This window comes from Nerophis lumbriciformis, linkage group LG01 (assembly GCF_033978685.3).
Source record: "Nerophis lumbriciformis linkage group LG01, RoL_Nlum_v2.1, whole genome shotgun sequence".
In the NCBI taxonomy this organism is placed as follows: Eukaryota; Metazoa; Chordata; class Actinopteri; order Syngnathiformes; family Syngnathidae; genus Nerophis; species Nerophis lumbriciformis.
The window spans coordinates 69,695,001-69,714,569 of record NC_084548.2 but is presented as its reverse complement, the minus strand read 5'-3'; the positions used below and the strand labels follow the sequence as shown (position 1 = coordinate 69,714,569).

The following is a 19,569-nucleotide window of genomic DNA, read 5'->3' as shown; positions in this document are numbered from 1 at the left end:
TTTGTTTTTATGTTTTAAAGTGTCTGCAAATATAAATATATGGTACTATGTGGGGTTATTTGTACTAATATACTTTTAGTCCCTTGAAAAATGCAATATTTGTGTTTGTCTACTGTGGAAGTCGCTTCCTAGCAGCTCCACTGTAGACACGGCACAAGAGCCAAGCGTGCAGGTTTTAATGATCAATTGTTTTAACAAAGCCTTTCTCCAGCAGAACGTGACTTTTCGGTCACGTTCTGTATCCTCTCTCCCTCTCTCTGCTCCCGGCCGCTTACTGTTAAAGACAACAGATGATTAGATTAACACGTACCACCTGTGAAATCTAATCACCTGCCAGCTGTGTCTCGCCGTCAGCACGCCCCCGTCTGATGGTGCTCTGTCCTCAGCACCATGGACAGAGGCGGTGACCTTTGCTCCCGCAGGCAGCGCTGACAACATCTGCCGCCACATCTACATTTAATTGATTTGAATTCATCCATCCATCCATCCATTTTCTACCGCTTATTCCCTTTGGGGTCGCAGGGGGCGCTGGAGCCTATCTCAGCTACAATCGGGCGGAAGGCGGGGTACACCCTGGACAAGTCGCCACCTCATCGCAGGGCCAACACAGATAAACAGACAACATTCACACTCACATCCACACACTAGGGCCAATTTAGTGTTGCCAATCAACTTATCCCCAGGTGCATGTCTTTGGAAGTGGGAGGAAGCCGGAGTACCCGGAGGGAACCCACGCAGTCACGGGGAGAACATGCAAACTCCACACAGAAAGATCCCGAGCCCGGGATTGAACCCATGACTACTCAGGACCTTCGTATTGTGAGGCAGATGCACTAACCCCTCTGCCACCGTGAAGCCCGATTTGAATTCATTTTTGTTTTATTTTATTTGAAGTTTAAATCATACGACTACGGTGTGTAGTTCTTTTTGATATTTCAGAGGGTTTTTTTGTACGTCCAAATGTTGTAAAATGTGTAATTTTCTTTGATTTGAATTAAATAAAAAAACACCAACGACCGTATGTTTTAGGACAATAAACTAATAACGCCATATAATATTTCTTACATTGCTTGCTTATTTATTTATTTTTTTTAGCTTTTAGTTAGCTTTTTTTCTAATTTTTATTGGTTGTTCTATTTTTAAAGTGAAGGTCTTTTTACTATGTAATTTTTAGTCATTAAGGAAATACATTATTTCTCGCTTTTTGTTAGCTTTTTTCTAGTTTTTATTGGTTGTTCTATTTTTAAAGTGAAGCTCTTTTTACTATTTAATTTTCAGTCATTAAGCAATGCTTATCTAAAATTTCTGAAATATTCAAATGTAATTATTTCATCTACAAATGTTGCATAAATTGTCGGTGTAATTTTTTTTACATTTTTGAGTTACTTTTTGTCCCAAGCATGTCTCAAACAGCACCATACTCAAAGTTAAGTTAAGTTAAAGTACCAATGATAGTCACACCCATACTAGGTGTGGTGAAATTTGTCCTCTGCATTTGACCCATCCCCTTGTTCAACCCCTGGGAGGTGAGGGGAGCAGTGAGCAGCAGCGGTGGCCGCGCCCAGGAATAATCTTTGGTGATTTAACCCCCAATTCCAACCCTTGTTGCTGAGTGCCAAGTAGGGAGATAATGGCTCCCATTTTTATAGTCTTTGGTATGACTCGGCCGGGGTTTGAACTCACGACCTACCGGTCTCAGGCCGGACCCTCTAACCACTAGGTCACTGACCTAGATCAGAGCTGGGCAAACAATTTGACTTGGGGGCTCGCCGTCCCATTCAAATAAAGAAAGTGGGATATTAACTATGAACAATAAAACACTGAATATTAACAACATATGAACATGGCTCCTCTTTTACGTGGGATTCACAATATTAACTATGAAACAATAAAACAGTGGGTTTTTTTAACCTTTTTTGAGCCAAAACACATTTTTTTCCATCCATTCATTTTCTACCGCTTGTCCCTTTTGAGGTGGCGGGGGGTGCTGGAGCCTATCTCAGCTGCATTCGGGCGGAACATTTGTTTTCCCATTGAAAAAAATCCAGACAAACTACGTTTCTATCCTTTCCAGTATTTTATTTAAAAAAACCAGCATACTGGCACCATACTTATTTTGATTATTGTTTCTCAGCTGTTTGTACATGTTGCAGTTTATAAATAAAAGTTTATAAAAATTTAAAAAATTAAATAAAAAATTTTAAATTGCGCATAGCACAGATCCAACGAATCGATGACTAAATTAATCGCCAACTATTTTTATAATCGATTAGTTGTTGCAGCCCTAGTTTAAGCCACCTTTTTACCTGTAAGTCTTTGCTGTCGTCCAGCGTTCTGTTTTTGTTTACTTTGCAGCCAGCTCAGTTTTAGTTTCGTTCTGCATAGCCTTCCCTAAGCTTCAATGCCTTTTCTTAGCGGCACTCGCCTTTTGTTTATTTCTGGTTTAAGCATTAAACACCTTTTTACCTGCACACTGCCTCCCGCGTATTGTGGTCACGACAAACTATGTTCCCGACATCCACAAAGCAATTAGCTACCTGCTGCCACCTACTGATATGGAAGAGTATTACGCGGTTACTCTGCCAAGCTCTAGACAGCACCGACACTCAACAACGGCATAAAAAAAGGAACGGGCCAATCAAATTAAGTATCGTTATCAGCTTCTGATTCTAGCGTTATACATGGATCGTAAATTTCCGCTGAAATTATTCTATAAGGGTTCTGGAGTACAGATCACTAAAAACTCATCACAACATGTGTGTTTCGTGCAAATAGTTGACATTAGAAACGGTATAATGCGAGACATGACCTACAATACAACAAACGTTTGAAGCCACATCAAAGAGCAGCAAGAATTTCTTAGCCAGGGGCAGAAAGACGCAAGCAGGAATTATTACTGCGGTCTTTCCAAAAAGTATTGCACGTAAATATTGACAGTCGATGTTTGTTTTCAGGAGGGCAGAGTTCCTGGGTTTTTTTTTCTGAGATTGTACAAACCCCGTTTCCATATGAGTTGGGAAATTGTGTTAGATGTAAATATAAACGGAATACAATGATTTGCAAATCCTTTTCAACCCATATTCAATTGAATATGCTACAAAGACAACATATTTGATGTTCAAACTCATAGACTTTATTTATTTTTTGCAAATAATAACATAGAATTTCATGGCTGCAACACGTGCCAAAGTAGTTGGGAAAGGGCATGTTCACCACTGTGTTACATGGCCTTTCCTTTTAACAACACTCAGTAAACGTTTGGGAACTGAGGAGACACATTTTTGAAGCTTCTCAGGTGGAATTCTTTCCCATTCTTGCTTGATGTACAGCTTAAGTTGTTCAACAGTCCGGGGGCTATTTTAGGCTTCATAATGCGCCACACATTTTCAATGGGAGACAGGTCTGGACTACAGGCAGGCCAGTCTAGTACCCGCACTCTTTTACTATGAAGCCACGTTGATGGAACACGTGGCTTGGCATTGTCTTGCTGAAATAAGCAGGGGCGTCCATGGTAACGTTGCTTGGATGGCAACATATGTTGCTCCAAAACCTGTATGTACCTTTCAGCATTAATGGCGCCTTCACAGATGTGTAAGTTACCCATGTCTTGGGCACTAATACACCCCCATACCATCACAGATCAACTTTGCGCCTAGAACAATCCGGATGGTTCTTTTCCTCTTTGGTCCGGAGGACACGACGTCCACAGTTTCCAAAAACAATTTGAAATGTGGACTCGTCAGACCACAGAACACTTTTCCACTTTGTATCAGTCCATCTTAGATGAGCTCAGGCCCAGCGAAGCCGACGGCGTTTCTGGGTGTTGTTGATAAACGGTTTTCGCCTTGCATAGGAGAGTTTTAACTTGCACTTATGGATATAGCGACCGACCAACTGTAGTTACTGACAGTGGGTTTCTGAAGTGCTCCTGAGCCCATGTGGTGATATCCTTTACACACTGATGTCACTTGTTAATGCAGTACAGCCTGAGGGATCGAAGGTCACGGGCTTAGCTGCTTACGTGCAGTGATTTCTCCAGATTCTCTGAACCCTTTGATGATATTACGGACCGTAGATGGTGAAATCCCTAAATTCCTTGCAATAGCTGGTTGAGAAAGGTTCTTAAACTGTTCAACAATTTGCTCACGCATTTGTTGACAAAGTGGTGACCCTTGCCCCATCCTTGTTTGTGAATGACTGAGCATTTCATGGAATCTACTTTTAATCATGGAACCCACCTGTTCCCAATTAGCCTGTTCACCTGTGGGATGTTCCAAATAAGTGTTTGATGAGCATTCCTCAACTTTATCAGGATTTATTGCCACCTTTCCCAACTTCTTTGTCACGTGTTGCTGCCATCAAATTCTAAAGTTATTGTTTTTATCAGTTTGAACATCAAATATGTTGTCTTTGTAGCATATTCAACTGAATATGGGTTGAAAATTATTTGCAAATCATTGTATTCCGTTTATATTTACATCTAACACAATTTCCCAACTCATATGGAAACGTGGGTTTGTACATTTTCGTTGTGTTTTGCTTGGTTGTAAAAGATACACAACTATGGAGGAGCTGGTCTGAGAGGTAAAAAATGTTGATATGTTGTTAATATTCAGTGTTTTATTCTTCATAGATAATATTGTAAATCCCACTGTCTTTATTTTTGTGTACATTTTGGGTGTCCCATTCAGTACAAACATTTTTAGGTGGTCTTTTTTTTTTACAATTCTATAGGATATTGTGACTTTTTGGTATTAGTGTTCCTGAAAAAAAGGGACCCCGACACATACTGGACAGCAGATTTTTACTGCTAAATGTGTATATGTCATTTATACACACATACACATTGGCCCCCCCCAGACACATTTTTTCTCTCAATGTGGCCCCAGAGTCAAAATATTTGACATATTTACATACGCTATCAATATTGCATGTAAAGGACTTTATTAAAGACTCATGTCATACTTGCCAACCTTGAGACCTCCGATTTCGGGGGGTGGGGTGGGCGTGGTCGGGGTGGGGGCGTGGCTAAAAGGGGAGGGGTATATTTACAGCTAGAATTCACCAAGTCAAGTATTTCATATATATATATTTTTTTTTTTTATTTATTTTTTTTATTATATATATATATTTTTTTTAATTATATATATATATATATATATATATATATATATATATATATATATAAAATAAATACTTGAATTTCAGTGTTCATTTATTTACACATATACACACACATAACACTCATCTACTCATTGTTGAGTTAAGGGTTGAATTGTCCATCCTTGTTCTATTCTCTGTCACTATTTTTCTACCCATGCTGAACACCCTCTCTGATGATGCATTGATGTGTGGCACGCACAAAAGTGCTTTCATCAAATGCACTAGATGGCAGTATTGTCCTGTTTAAGAGTGTCACAACATTGCTGTTTACGGCAGACGAACTGCTTTACGGTAGACAAAAAAGTGACTGCTGTTGTTGTGTGTTGTTGCCGCGCTGGGAGGACGTTAATGAAACTGCCTAACAATAAACCCACATAAGAAACCAAGAACTCGCCCTCCATCATTCTACAGTTATAACGTCATTGGGCAGGTACGCTTTTTTATATTGTGGAGGACCCGAGTCCGCCTGAATTTCGGGAGATTTTCGGGAGAAAATTTGTCCCGGGAGGTTTTCGGGAGAGGCGCTGAATTTCGGGAGTCTCCCGGAAAATCCGGGAGGGTTGGCAAGTATGACTCATGTAAAATGAACAACAACAACTAAAAACGCACTTGAAGAGCGCAGAAGACTGCCAGTATCAGCAGAAATCCATACTCAGGTATCAGGATTGGGGTAAAAAAAAAATCTTGGATCGGTGCATTTCCAATCAGAAGGTTGCCTACAGCCACACCTCGTATTAATTAGTTACTGGTAGTCAAGTGTGATTATTGTGGCGTTCTAGTTGTAACAGGTGGACATTTTGAAAGACGTCGTTAAAGGAGTTTGTGAAGTTCCCATGTGGCACAACGCTAAAAGTGAGCTTGTGCAATCGCAACAAATATCACACCTGCAGGCACGCTATGTCGGTGTTGCACAACAAATCATTATAGGCCTATAAAATGGGTGTTGAAACAAACTTTGCTGTGTTGTGGAAGCATGTCACTTTTGTTTAGTGGCTCTCAGTCTCCGTTTTAATTCATCCCAAAGGTGTTCGATCGATTTCAGGTCAGGACTCTGTGCAGGCCAGTCAAGTTCATCCACACCAGACTCTTTGTCATCCATGTCTTTATGGACCTTGCTTTTGTGCAGTGGTGCACAGTCATGTTGGAAGAGGAAGGGGCCCGCTCCAAACTGTTCCCACCAGGTTGGGTGCATGAAATTGTCCAAAATGTTTTGGTATCCTAGAGCATTCAAAGTTCCTTTCACTGGATCTAAGGGGCCAAGCCCAACTCCTGAAAAACAACCCCACACCATAATTCCTCCTCCACCAATGCAGTCCGAAATGTAGCGTTCTCCTGGCAACCTCCAAACCCAGACTGGTCCATCAGATTGCCAGATGGAAAAAAGTCATTCATCAGTCCAGAGAAGGCGTCTCCACTGCTCTAGAGTCCAGTGGCGACGTGCTTTACACCACTGCATCCCACGCTTTGCATTGGACTTGGTGATGTATGGCTTAGATACAGCTGCCCGGCCATGGAAACCCATTCCATGAAGCTCTCTGCGTACTGTACGTGGGCTAATTGGAAGGTCACATGAAGTTTGGAGCTCTGTAGCAACTGATTGTGCAGAAAGTCTTTGCACTATGCTGACCTTTTTATCCTTCTTTGTGGGGACATTGTTGATTGTTATGTCATGTCATGTTGGGATGTACATTGTGGACGCAGTCTTTGCTCCACAGTAAGTCTTTGCTGTAGTCCAGCATTCCGTTTTTGTTTACTTTGTAAGCCAGTTCAGTTTTAATTTCGTTCTGCATAGCCTTCCCTAAGCTTCAATGCCTTTTTAGGGGCACTCACCTTTTGTTTATTTTTGGTTTAAGCATTAGACACCTTTTTACCTGCACCCTGCCTCCCGCTGTTTCCGACATCTACAAAGCAATTAGCTACCTGCTGCCACCTACTGATATGGAAGAGTATTACACGGTTACTCTGCCGAGCTCTAGACAGCACCGACACTCAACAACAACAACACATCATTTGCAGACTATAATTACTGGTGTGCAAAAAATATTTTTAACCCAAATAGGTGAAATTAGATCATCTCCCACGGCACACCAGACTGTATCTCACGGCACACTAGTTTTGGGTTTTGTACTATTAGGTGTTAATATTATCCCATGAGGCTGCAATATATATTTTAGGCCGTATTGCCCATCCCTAATAAATAACAATTTGGACGTGATGTCATTCCCAACTTCAACTTGTCTTCCAAGATGGGGGGGAGGGGGAGCTCAGTCAGACCTCGCCTTTTGTTTCAGGGGGGGTTAATCCCGCTGAAGTCCATGTAAATCCTCGCAATTAGCTCGCTCACAAAAACAAGGGGCCCCACCAAAGGCAGAGGGGGGGCAAGTTAGAAATGGGGGCGAGGGAGCCTCCTCATAATAAACCTGTGGAATCCATGTCCCACACTGTCAGTCTTAATTAGAAGTGGCTACTCTTAAAAGAGTGGAGGGCGGCAATACAATTACCCCGAAGGATTACACCCCGCCCTCCCCACCCCCCACGCCATTGTTATGTGTGTGAGGGGGCGGGGGTGACCTGAGCTTGGCACGTACCCCCCAGTGAGCTTCGGGTTGTGCCAAGTGTGCCGGGCACCAAGAGAAGCACCATAGCGCCGAGCTTCTTTCCATGGTCTGCTCGCTTAATGGCTTGGCGTGCACGCCTGGCGTTTGACGGAGCTGCGTTTTTTTTTTTTTTATGCAGGGGGGGGGGAGGGCTTGTTATCTTAACCCCGGCCGGGCCGGTCTTAAGAACCCTGATCAGCGGGCCCATATAAGGAGCGTTTTCATTGGAGCATCAGTCAGGTAGCCTCTTCCTGTTATTGCCTGTCTGTCGCAACGCTTCCTGGCTGGGGGTCAACTGGCATCCCTGGAACCCCCACCCATGATAAACCTGCCCTGTTTAGACATCATATATAATATACAGTGTTTACACATCATATATAATATACAGTGTTTACACATCATATATAATATACAGTGTTTACACATCATATATATAATATACGGTGTTTACACATCATATATAATATACAGTGTTTACACATCATATATAATATACAGTGTTTACACATCATATATAATATACAGTGTTTACACATCATATATAATATACAGTGTTTACACATCATATATAATATACGGTGTGTACACATCATATATAATATACAGTGTTTACACATCATATATATAATATACGGTGTTTACACATCATATATATAATATACAGTGTTTACACATCATATATAATATACAGTGTTTACACATCATATATATAATATACGGTGTTTACACATCATATATAATATACGGTGTGTACACATCATATATAATATACAGTGTTTACACATCATATATAATATACAGTGTTTACACATCATATATATAATATACGGTGTTTACACATCATATATATAATATACAGTGTTTACACATCATATATAATATACAGTGTTTACACATCATATATATAATATACAGTGTTTACACATCATATATAATATACGGTGTGTACACATCATATATAATATACAGTGTTTACACATCATATATATAATATACAGTGTTTACACATCATATATAATATACAGTGTTTACACATCATATATAATATACAGTGTTTACACATCATATATATAATATACGGTGTTTACACATCATATATATAATATACAGTGTTTACACATCATATATAATATACAGTGTTTACACATCATATATATAATATACGGTGTTTACACATCATATATAATATACGGTGTGTACACATCATACATGATATACAGTGTTTACACATCATATATAATATACAGTGTTTACACATCATATATATAATATACAGTGTTTACACATCATATATAATATACAGTGTTTACACATCATATATAATATACAGTGTTTACACATCATATATAATATAAAGTGTTTACACATCCTATATAATATACATACCTGCCAACTTTTGAAATCAGAAAAACCTAGTAGCCAGGGTCCAGGGGTTGCAGGCCCCGGTAGGTCCAGGACAAAGTCCTGGTGGGGGGTTCAGGCTTCGCCCCCCCGACGCAAAATGATTATTAGCATTCAGACAGGTTAAAATGTTGCTAAAACCATCACTTTTCTATCAGTCACAGTGACTTTTCAAAACAAAAATATTACAGCAAAAATCATATGGGTTGATTGACATGTTTATTCTGCAAGCTAACTTCAATAGTTTGAAATTATTTTGACAGTTAATGCCAGTTATCCTGTCAACCTTTCACAAGACTTCAATTAGTTAATTGAAAGTATAAACAGTATAAACACTTTTTGCAGTAAACAAATGGTAAAACAGTACTAAACAATTCCATTAAAAAAAAAATTGGTGTCATTATTAACTTTCTGTCCAAGCTTGTATAATCTACTGCCTTGTTCAATTGTAAAAAATATTCTGTGCCTAAAATTCACATTTCTATCACAATTATCATACTGTAAACAAGGTAAACTAACTTCATTAAAATTAATAGTCCTGTCAATAGCATGGAATTACAATTCAAATGTAGTTTTTTTGTAAGCCTTTCAAAAGAATTCAAAATATGAAAAATTAATGAAAATTAATTTAAGCCATCAGACACTTGAAAAGTGGCACATCACATCTCTAATGTAATCATTTGAACTTTTCAACAGAAATAGCACTGCAAAAATATTAAGGACATACTTCTGTATTTTGGTAGTTATGCTGTCAACATTTAACAAGATTTCTTCAACTTGGACTTGAAAGCATAAATAGTATAAACACTTTTAACAGTATAACAGTACTAAACAATTCCAATAGATAACATTGGTGTCATTACCTTTTTGTGGCTAAAATCCAAATTTAGCAACGGCATTAGACTTGTGTTTTTTTTGTCCCAACGTGGTCTTTTACATCGCTAATTCCTCCGTGTCCGATCGAAAAATCTTGTCTGCACAAGGTGCAATTCGCGTAGTTTTCACCCTTTTTGGAACGGATAATTATTCCCGGATAGGCTTTTGAATATTCTTCACGGAATGACTGCAGTTTTCTTTTCGGTTTAAGACTCGTTTGCGATTTTTCTCCGGCTGATTCCATGATCGTTCGCTCGTTTGGAAACAATGGGCAACAGGTGCCTCGTGCTTGGCAGCGGTGCTATAAATAGCCTCGCGCATGGCATTCGGAATGGCTCGATAGGAAGTTACGGGAAGCAGTGTCGATTGTGATCGTTGTTACGCGATTTCGTGAATAAAACTAAAAAAAACAAAACAATTTTAATTAATGAAAAACCATATTTTTTATCACTGCAACCGTAACCCGGAATAGGTTGATGAAAACCGTACTAATTACGGGAAAACCGGAGTAGTTGGCAGGTATGCGGTGTGTACACATCATATATAATATACAGTGTTTACACATCATATATATAATATACGGTGTGTACACATCATATATAATATACAGTGTTTACACTAGAGATGCGCGGATAGGCAATTATTACATCCGCAACCGCGTCACAAAAGTCGTCATCCATCCGCCATCCATCCGAACCAACATTTTATCAAAACCACACCCGCCCGCCATCCGCCTGTTGTTATATATCTAATATAGACGATGCAAGGCATTAGTGAGGTTATAAAGCTTTTGCCTGTTAAAGAAAAGAGACTGATCCAATTCAGCAGAGACATTCAATGCGTGCCACGCATTAATATATCTTGGCCACGCATTAGTGGCTTAGAGATATTAATGCGTGATAATATTATTTATCATTATTATAATATTATTGTCATTTCCATTAAGAAAGTGTTGACTATTGTTGCCAATGCCCTCAGATCAGGAGTGCGTTCCTCACACTTTGTGTGCGCAGTTGCAGCAAGCAGAACGAGGCTTTTAAGAAGTTAAAAAAATGTTTTACAAAGACTAGGCCTATATTTTCGTTAGGTAAAAAAAAATGTTCTGAATTTATTTCAATGAATATTAACTTGTTAACGTTATAATGCTCAAATAGGGACGAGGGCGGGGTGCACAGTGAAGCAGTGAACAATTTCGCGACAAAGATGAACCTTTATTGATTGATCTGCAGCCATGACAAAATATCAGACAATCTCCATTGTCAACGACAGGCAGGAAAATAAAGATAAACACATACGTTTTTAAGTTGAAATAAAAAAATAAATAAAAAATGTGCCTCATAAGCCTTAGGCTGTCAATCACAAACTTAAATTATACAATAACATATGTATGTCATCTCTATTTAAACAAAAATAAATAAAATAAATAATAATAATAAATTACCTGCAACTTATTGGCCAAGGCAAATAGCTGAAGCGGGGGAATCAAACCCATCAGACTGCACTTTATCATCAAACTTGAATTATAATGAAAATAGGCGGTCGCGACAAACAAAGCAGGCTAAATATCCTTACTTTGTCGCCAATCCGAGATGCGCTTCACTTGAAAGCGAGGCCAAATAATTATTCACACATAGTAGTATATCTCCAATAGAAAAAAACCACAATAAACAACGCAATTGCCTTAATTCCTTTGCATTGTAGTGCGCCCAAACAACACGTAACCATCAAAATTATTTAGCTGACCGAACTCAATATAGGTTAGACATGGGCTTATTTGGTATATATAGGTAACGTAGACTAATTCGTTTAACATATCCAACCGTATGTCTACTTACTTATTTTTTTGTTAGCACTATGCAGGAATAAAATGGCATCTACAGTGCCAGGATTCATGCGAGAGCGCCTGGCCTCTAAAATGCGCCCTGCTGCGCTGAAGGAGCGCTCACTTGCGCCACTTGTTGCTGGGACGCGGTGCCATCTTTTTCTTTTTTTCTTCTTCTTCTGTTGTGTTGAGTTGTGCTGCAGTGCCTGATGAATAATTGACTGTTTCAAAGAGTGCTGCTCGTTTTTCGTATGTGGGTAACAACATTTAACTATGTATATATATTTCCGAATTGGTTCAACCGCCAACCGCCCGCATCTATTTAAAATCTATTTTTACCCGCCCGACCCGCGGTTTATCCGCGGACTCCGCGGTTGTGTCCGCAAACCGTATACAGTGTTTACACATCACATATAATATACGGTGTTTACACATCATATATATAATATACGGTGTTTACACATCATATATATAATATACGGTGTTTACACATCATATATAATATACAGTGTTTACACATCATATATAATATACAGTGTTTACACATCATATATAATATACAGTGTTTACACATCATATACAATATACAGTGTTTACACATCATATATAATATACAGTGTTTACACATCATATATAATATACAGTGTTTACACATCATATATAATATACAGTGTTTACACATCATATATAATATACAGTGTTTACACATCACATATAATATACGGTGTTTACACATCATATATAATATACAGTGTTTACACATCATATATAATATACAGTGTTTACACATCATATATAATATACGGTGTTTACACATCACATATAATATACGGTGTTTACACATCATATATAATATACAGTGTTTACACATCACATATAATATACGGTGTTTACAAATCACATATAATATACAGTGTTTACACATCATATATATAATATACGGTGTTTACACATCATATATAATATACGGTGTTTACACATCATATATAATATGCAGTGTTTACACATCATATATAATATACAGTGTTTACACATCATATATATAATATACAGTGTTTACACATCATATATAATATACAGTGTTTACACATCATATATATAATATACAGTGTTTACACATCATATATAATATACAGTGTTTACACATCATATATAATATACGGTGTTTACACATCATATATAATATACAGTGTTTACACATCATATATAATATACAGTGTTTACACATCATATATATAATATACAGTGTTTACACATCATATATAATATACAGTGTTTACACATCATATATATAATCTACGGTGTTTACACATCATATATAATATACATTGTTTACACATCATATATAATATACAGTGTTTACACATCATATATAATATACATTGTTTACACATCATATATAATATACAGTGTTTACACATCATATATAATATACAGTGTTTACACATCATATATAATATACAGTGTTTACACATCATATATAATATACAGTGTTTACACATCATATATATAATATACGGTGGAAGCGTTATGCTTTCCAAAACACACAATGCTTCACCTCCCGTTGGATGTACTATAAATAGAAATAATCTGTTCCGGGATCAAAGTGTCATCATGTAACAGACTGTACAGGCCGTGGTCTAAGTAGGGCTGGGCAACCAAAATCTTCAAAGAGCCATAATGGACCAAAAATACAGAAAACTAATCTGTCTGGAGCTGCAATACATTTAAAGTCTTATATAAGTGTTATAATGAAGGCAACACATGATGTAAGTGTCTATATTAGTTATATTAGCCTACTATCAAAATGACTTTAAAAGTCTTATATAAGTGTTATAAAGAAGGCAACACATTATGTAAGTGGCTATATTAGCCTACTATCAGAATGACATTTAAAGTCTTATATAGGTGTTATAATGAAGGCATTATATATTATAATATATAATTTTTATGTAAGTGTTATAATAAAAGCAACACATGATGTAAGTGTCTATATTAGCTATATTAGCCTACTATCAAAATGACATTAAAAGTTTTATATAAGTGTTATAATGAAGGCAACACATGACGTAAGTGTCTATATTAGCTATATTAGCCTACTATCAAAATGACTTTAAAAGTCTTATATAAGTGTTATAATGAAGGCAACACATGATGTAAGTGTCTATATTAGCCTACTATCAAAATGACTTTAAAAGTCTTATACAAGTGTTATAATGAAGGCAACACATGATGTAAGTGTCTATATTAGCCTACTATCAAAATGACTTTAAAAGTCTTATATAAGTGTCATAATGAAGGCAACACATGTGTCTATATTAGCCTACTATCAAAATGACTTTAAAAGTCTTATATAAGTGTCATAATGAAGGCAACACATGTGTCTATATTAGCCTACTATCAAAATGACTTTAAAAGTCTTATATAAGTGTTATAATGAAGGCAACACATGATGTAAGTGTCTATATTAGCCTACTATCAAAACGACTTTAAAAGACTTATATAAGTGTTATAATGAAGACAACACATGATGTAAGTGTCTATATTAGCCTACTATCAAAATGACTTTAAAAGTCTTATACAAGTGTTATAATGAAGGCAACACATGATGTAAGTGTCTATATTAGCCTACTATCAAAATGACTTTAAAAGTCTTGTACAAGTGTTATAATGAAGGCAACACATGATGTAAGTGTCTATATTAGCCTACTATCAAAATGACTTTAAAAGTCTTATATAAGTGTCATAATGAAGGCAACACATGTGTCTATATTAGCCTACTATCAAAATGACTTTAAAAGTCTTATATAAGTGTCATAATGAAGGCAACACATGTGTCTATATTAGCCTACTATCAAAATGACTTTAAAAGTCTTATATAAGTGTCATAATGAAGGCAACACATGTGTCTATATTAGCCTACTATCAAAATGACTTTAAAAGTCTTATATAAGTGTCATAAAGCATATTCACGGAAGAAAAACTGAAACTTACAACTCCGACGTCTGTAGCTGACCGATGCATAGTTGGCAGAGTTTTATTTTCGGGCGTGTAGCAAAGCCTGCTGTTTTACAGTACATGCAGCGGTAGATTTTTGTTCCTTCGTGAAAGCGAGCGCTCGAGCTTCTCTTCCCTCAAATGTAGCACACAAGCAAAGATCATGATAAATGACATCACTTTGACATAATAAAAGAGCTTTAAGAGCACGTCCAGCATCATCTGTTGCACTTTGGAGTGACTTGGTGCAATGTGCTAACACTTTTGCTTACTTTTGACGGCCGCACAAGTTGACGTAACGCGTGCGTGTTCAGACTGAACAAAGAAAGGGTGAGTGTTTCACATGGTCAGGTGTGTCATGACGCCCAATGGCTGGAAAAGTACTTCCTGTGATTAGTGTTCAGAGCGTGATGTGATGGAAGAGACACGCAGCTTGTCAGAACACGACCAACAGATCTAAACCCTAAAACTGTTTAAAAAAAACGTAAAACATTGTTTTTTTGTTAGTTGACAGTCAGTCCGTCTGGCGATTTATAGTCCGAAGTCAAAATGAGCTGGGAAAAGAACGTTTGAGTTGAGTCTATGGGCAAACATTTTGGATCTTAAAATGGAAAATAATATTGTCATGGCAATTTGTGGTCACCATGGTTACTACAAAGAGGTGTCAGAACAGCTACATTACATTTACACTCGTTCTAAATCCAGGGATGTCAAACTGGTATTCACATGACAGTTATGACAGTGAATAATGGATATTTCATTATTAAAGGGGAACATTATCACCAGACCTATGTAAGCGTCAATATATACCTTGATGTTGCAGAAAAAAAGACCATAAATATTTTTAACCGATTTCCGAACTCTAAATGGGTGAATTTTGGCGAATTAAACGCCTTTCTATTATTCGCTCTCGGAGCGATGACGTCACAACGGGAAGCAATCCGCCATTTTCTCAAACACCGAGTCAAATCAGCTCTGTTATTGCGGTACTTTTTAGAGGCAGTATAGTACCGAATATGACTCGTTACTATACTAGTACCGGTATACTGTACAACCTCTATTTTTTATTTTATAATATTCAAACTGTGCGTAATGTTACAGCGACCAAAAATATTAAATATACCTGTTGAATAAAACCTTGTTTTTAATGAATACTTAGGCCTACTACGCTACTGTATTTACCTGTTGGTCATTAAGGTGGTAATTGGACAGCCAAGTGTTTTCTGAGATGGTGAAAACAGTTTGAGAACAACTGTGCTGGCATATTTCTTTGATTATTTTTTGATTATTTTTTTGGCGATGACGGACACACACAAAAAAATGAATTAAAGATGACCAAAAAAAATCCCTCCTGTTTGATCATTTGTTTGCGTTTTTCCTGGTTCCAAAATGTGGTCGTCCTGCCACACTATGAGTCCTTCTCCATTAAATATACCTGTTAAATAAAACCTTGTTTTTAATGACTACTTAGGCCTACTTTGCTACTGTATTTACCTGTTGGCCATTAAGGTGAAAGAGTTTGAGAACTACTGTGCTGGCATATTTCTTTGATAATTTTTTGACAATTTTTTGACAATTTTTTGATCATTTTTTGATCATTTTTTGATCATTTTTTGATCATTTTTTGATCATTTTTTGATCATTTTTTGATCATTTTTGGATAATTTTTGGATATTTTTTCGATAATTCTTGGATAATTTTTTAGTAATTTTTGGATGATTTTTAGAAAATTTGTAGAACTTTTTTGAACATTTTTAGAATTCTTTTTGAAAATTATTATAATTTTCTTTGAAAATTATTAGAATTTTTTTTGAAAATTATTAGAATTGTTTTTGAAAATTATTAGAAAGTTATTAAAAAATGTTTTGAAAATGTTTTAAAAATGTTTTGAAATTTTTTAGAACATTTTTAGACAATTTTTGGACCATTTTTGGATCATTTTTTGACAATTTTTGGATCATTTTTTGAAAATTTGTAGAACATTTTTTGAAAATTTTCAAAAAAAAATTAGAATTTCTCTAGAAAATTTTTAGAATTTTTTTTGAAGATTATTAGAATTTTTTTTTTAAATTATTAGAATTTTTTTGAAAATTATTAGAATTTTTTTTGAAAATTATTAGGAAGTTATTAGAAAATGTTTTAAAAATGTTTAGACATTTTTTAGAAATTTTTTAGAACATTTTTAGAGAATTTTTGGATAACTTTTGGATAATTTTTGGATACATTTTGGATAATTTTTTGAAAATTTTTGGATAATTTTTTGAAAATTTGTAGAACATTTTTTGAAAATTTTCAGGACATTTTTAGAATTTTTCTAGAAAATGTTTAGAATTTTTCTAGAAAATGTTTAGATTTTTTTGAAAATTATTAGAATTTTTTTTGAAAATTATTAGAATTTCTTTTGAAAATTATTAGAATTTTTTTTGAAAATTATTAGAATTTTTTTTGAAAATTATTAGAATTTTTTTTGAAAATTATTAGAATTTTTTTTGAAAATTATTAGAATTTTTTTTGAAAATTATTAGAATTTTTTTTGAAAATTATAAACTTATTAGAAAATGTTTTGAAAATGTTTAGAAATTTTTTTAGAACATTTTTAGACAGTTTTTGGATAATCTTTGGATCATTTTTGGATCATTTTTTTGGCGATGACGGATACAAAAAAATAAACGAATTATAGATGACAAAAATGTGATGAGGTGGCGACTTGTCCAGGGTGTACACCGCCTTCCGCCCGAATGCAGCTGAGATAGGCTCCAGCGCCACCCCGCGACCCCAAAAAAAGGAACAAGCGGTAGAAAATGGATGGGTGGATGGGAAAAAAAATCCCTTCCGTTTGAAAATTGGTTAGCGTTTTTTCCTGGTTCCAAAATGTGGTCGTCCTGCCAAACTACGAGTCCTTCTCCAGGAGGAAGAGGTTGTAAAGGGAGCATGCAGCTTAATGGAGGTGTTTATGACCCCGTCAGCGCTAGTTAGGTGAGATTTTCAGCAGTGGCGGGACTAAAGGGTAAAAGGTCAAGTCTGGGGCAGGAGAAGGTGCGAAGGAAGGCAAGAGAATCCAAACGTGAAAGACAGAAGAGGGCGAGAGTGTGACAGCGTGGGGTTATTATTACAGCCAGCTGGCTGGAGGGAAGGGCTGGTTGCCATGGCGAGCCCAACCTCAGGACTTGCCCGGTCGTGTCCCGCCGAGACTCCAAGACCAGCAAGCTGGGACTGGCACTTCAACTTGAAAACTCAGAGAAAAATAGTCGAAAAAGATATGATGTCAACAAACCAGGGAGAAGTCGGTTGGAAAAACTATTTTCTACCGCTTGTCCCTTTTGGGGTCGCGGGGGGCGCTGGAGCCTATCTCAGCTACAATCGGGCGGAAGGCGGGGTACACCCTGGACAAGTCGCCACCTCATCGCAGGACCAAAACACAGATAGACAGACAACATTCACACACTGAACCAATTTAGTGTTGCCAATCAACCTATCCCCATAAACACATTATAACGGGACTGTCTGTGAATGGAGATTGCTTGTCAGAGATAGTTTTTGAAGGAAGGTGACCGGTTTTTTACAAAAAATTTGTTTTGAAGGGGGAATAGCAAACTTCCTGTTGATTTTTGCTGGGGGTTGTCAATTTATGAAATGTAGGTCTAAGTGAGCCCTACATAGAGGTTTTTGTTTCATGTCTCTCCGACCTTCCCAGTGGGAGTTACAGGCAGTTTTGTCAGTTTTTTCATCCGAGGAGCAGTTTTTTGTGCGTTTCATTAAAAAATTGCGCTAGAGCACAATTTTGAGATTTGGGGTTAGGTTTTTTATTAGATTGCAATTTTTGCCAGTCCTGATGTGTGTGTTCAGTTCGGTGAGTTTTGAAGCATGTTAAGGGGGTCAAGTTACAGCTCAAAGAGGCAAAAGTGACTGTTTTTAGTACTTTTTTGTCTTGAAGGGGGAATTGCCAACTTCCTGTTGATTTTTGCCGATGATATACAATTATGAAAACTAGGTCTAAGTCAGACCTACATACAGGTTTTTGTTTCATGTCTCTCCGATCTTCCTAGTGGGAGATATAGGCAGTCTAGTTTTTTTTTCCTAGGGGGCGCTAGAGCGCAATTTTGAGTTTTGTGGTTCGTTTTTTTTTTAAAAAGGCAATTTTCGCAGGTCCTGAGGTGTGGGTCAAATATGGTGAGTTTTGAAGCATGTTAAGTGGGTCAAATTACAGTTTAATGTGGCGGCGGAAGACTAAAGAATAAAACCTTACAAATTCAATAGGTCCTTATGTCCCATTGCATAAGGACTCCCTGTGGGAGTCCTTATGCAATGGGCCATGCGGGCCCTAATAATATTAAAATACTTCCACCAGTAGTAAAAAAAAAAAAAAAGACGATGATCCGGATCAGCCCCAAAATGCAAGCTACTTGTCGTTCCTTATTCCATTTCTGACATTTCAGGGACATCCGCCCGTAACATTTCATTTTCACACACACACACACACACACACACACACACACACACACACACACACACACACACACACACACACACACACACACACACACACACACACACAGTGTAAACAATAAGGTAATGATCTGGATCATCTAATCAGTTGTTCCTCATCCCATTTCTGATTCGCAACACGATGATAATAATAGTCATCTGCCATTCGACAGTTCATTAAAGTGAGAAGTGACAGGAAGATTCACGGATATGAGTGACACTTGGCTA

General features: G+C 36.9%; 1 protein-coding gene across 3 annotated transcripts in view; it reads right to left on the bottom strand.

The window, feature by feature from the left end:
• Positions 1-19,569, bottom strand: part of plekhg5b (pleckstrin homology domain containing, family G (with RhoGef domain) member 5b) — a 209,339-nt gene that overhangs the window by 119,220 nt on the left and 70,550 nt on the right. Inside the window, exon 1 of one of the 3 annotated variants that reach the window (XM_061925174.2) lies at positions 14,854-15,266. The exons of the other annotated variants lie outside the window; for them this stretch is intronic. Within the exon in view, the coding sequence (XP_061781158.1) occupies positions 14,854-14,883 (30 nt within the window). The 5' untranslated portion in view covers positions 14,884-15,266. Of the gene's footprint in view, positions 1-14,853; positions 15,267-19,569 lie in introns of those variants that run through there. 3 annotated transcript variants of the gene reach the window in all.